Genomic DNA, 1,012 nt, shown 5'->3' with positions numbered 1-1,012 from the left:
GGGGGGAGGAGGGAGGGGGGAAGAGGGAAGGGAGGAAGGGAAGAAGGTAGAGAGAGGGAAAGAGAGAAAGAGAGAAAAAGAAAAAAAGAAGAAAGAGAGAAAGAAAGAAAATACACTTGTTGCATAAATGAGGTATATTTGTGCTTATATGGCTGCAATGGGACTACTCATCTCCAATCCATCTATTATCATTCTAGGTTCCTGGTTTTCAGTAAACCTATCCTGGACTTATTAAAGACAAGGTCCCAGATTAGTATCTTCTTTCTGATAAAAAACACACACAAAGGCAAAGAGAACAGTTTATCCAACCCCAAAGCATTTCCACCAATATTCTTCAGACGTCCTCAAGTTTGCCCTGGGTATCCGACCTCAGGTGGCCCCTCAAATCCTTGTAATGCTACACTAGTTTATTAGGAATACAGAATTTCAGTAGATGCACAGATTGAGACTTGCTAAGGAGAGAGGACATCAGTCTGGCCCTTACCTTTCCTGCCAGGAACCATCTAGTGGTCCAAGATGGCTTGATTTCTTCAGACTTTTTTGTCCTTTCCGATACTTCGTGGCTATCACATGGGTAAAATCTCCCTTACATACTGTGCCCAGAAACAGCTTTGACCATCCTGGTGGATTTCTGGCATACCAGGGAAGCAGTCCTGGTTTGGAGAAGAGACCCACCATGGAGAGGAAGTATCTGAGGCTGTGCATTGGGACTCTTCTTTTAAGGACTGCCATTCAAAGAACACACTGAAATCCACCTGCATGAAAGGTACACATACAGAGGTTGGGAAATAGAGGTACAAATCCCAAGCCCATTCATCCATCTATAAACCCTTATGGAACTGAAGCACCTAGCAGAATGCTGGCCCACAGCAGACAGTAAAAGCAGGCCTGTTGAGCAGAACTGAATTACTGCACGCAAGGTATGTCTTAGGCTTCCAAAATAAAGAGATGAGGAAAATATAGTCTCCATCCTCCAGGAAAGAGTTCAACTCTCTGGATTTTTTTTTTTTTT

The 1,012-nt window shown here is 43.4% G+C and overlaps 1 protein-coding gene across 1 annotated transcript in view; it reads right to left on the bottom strand.

Moving 5' to 3' along the window:
- The window catches only part of TRMT2B (tRNA methyltransferase 2 homolog B), a 45,681-nt gene that overhangs the window by 33,043 nt on the left and 11,626 nt on the right, over positions 1 to 1,012 (bottom strand). Inside the window, 1 exon segment of the mRNA XM_017505860.2 lies at positions 459 to 755. Coding sequence (XP_017361349.1) covers positions 459 to 732 — 274 coding nt within the window. The 5' untranslated portion in view covers positions 733 to 755.

The sequence above is a fragment of the Cebus imitator genome, unplaced genomic scaffold (assembly GCF_001604975.1).
Source record: "Cebus imitator isolate Cc_AM_T3 unplaced genomic scaffold, Cebus_imitator-1.0 Scaffold343, whole genome shotgun sequence".
In the NCBI taxonomy this organism is placed as follows: domain Eukaryota; kingdom Metazoa; phylum Chordata; class Mammalia; order Primates; family Cebidae; genus Cebus; species Cebus imitator.
Note: the sequence above shows the minus strand (reverse complement) of the source record. Positions and strands in the feature narration are given on the sequence as shown.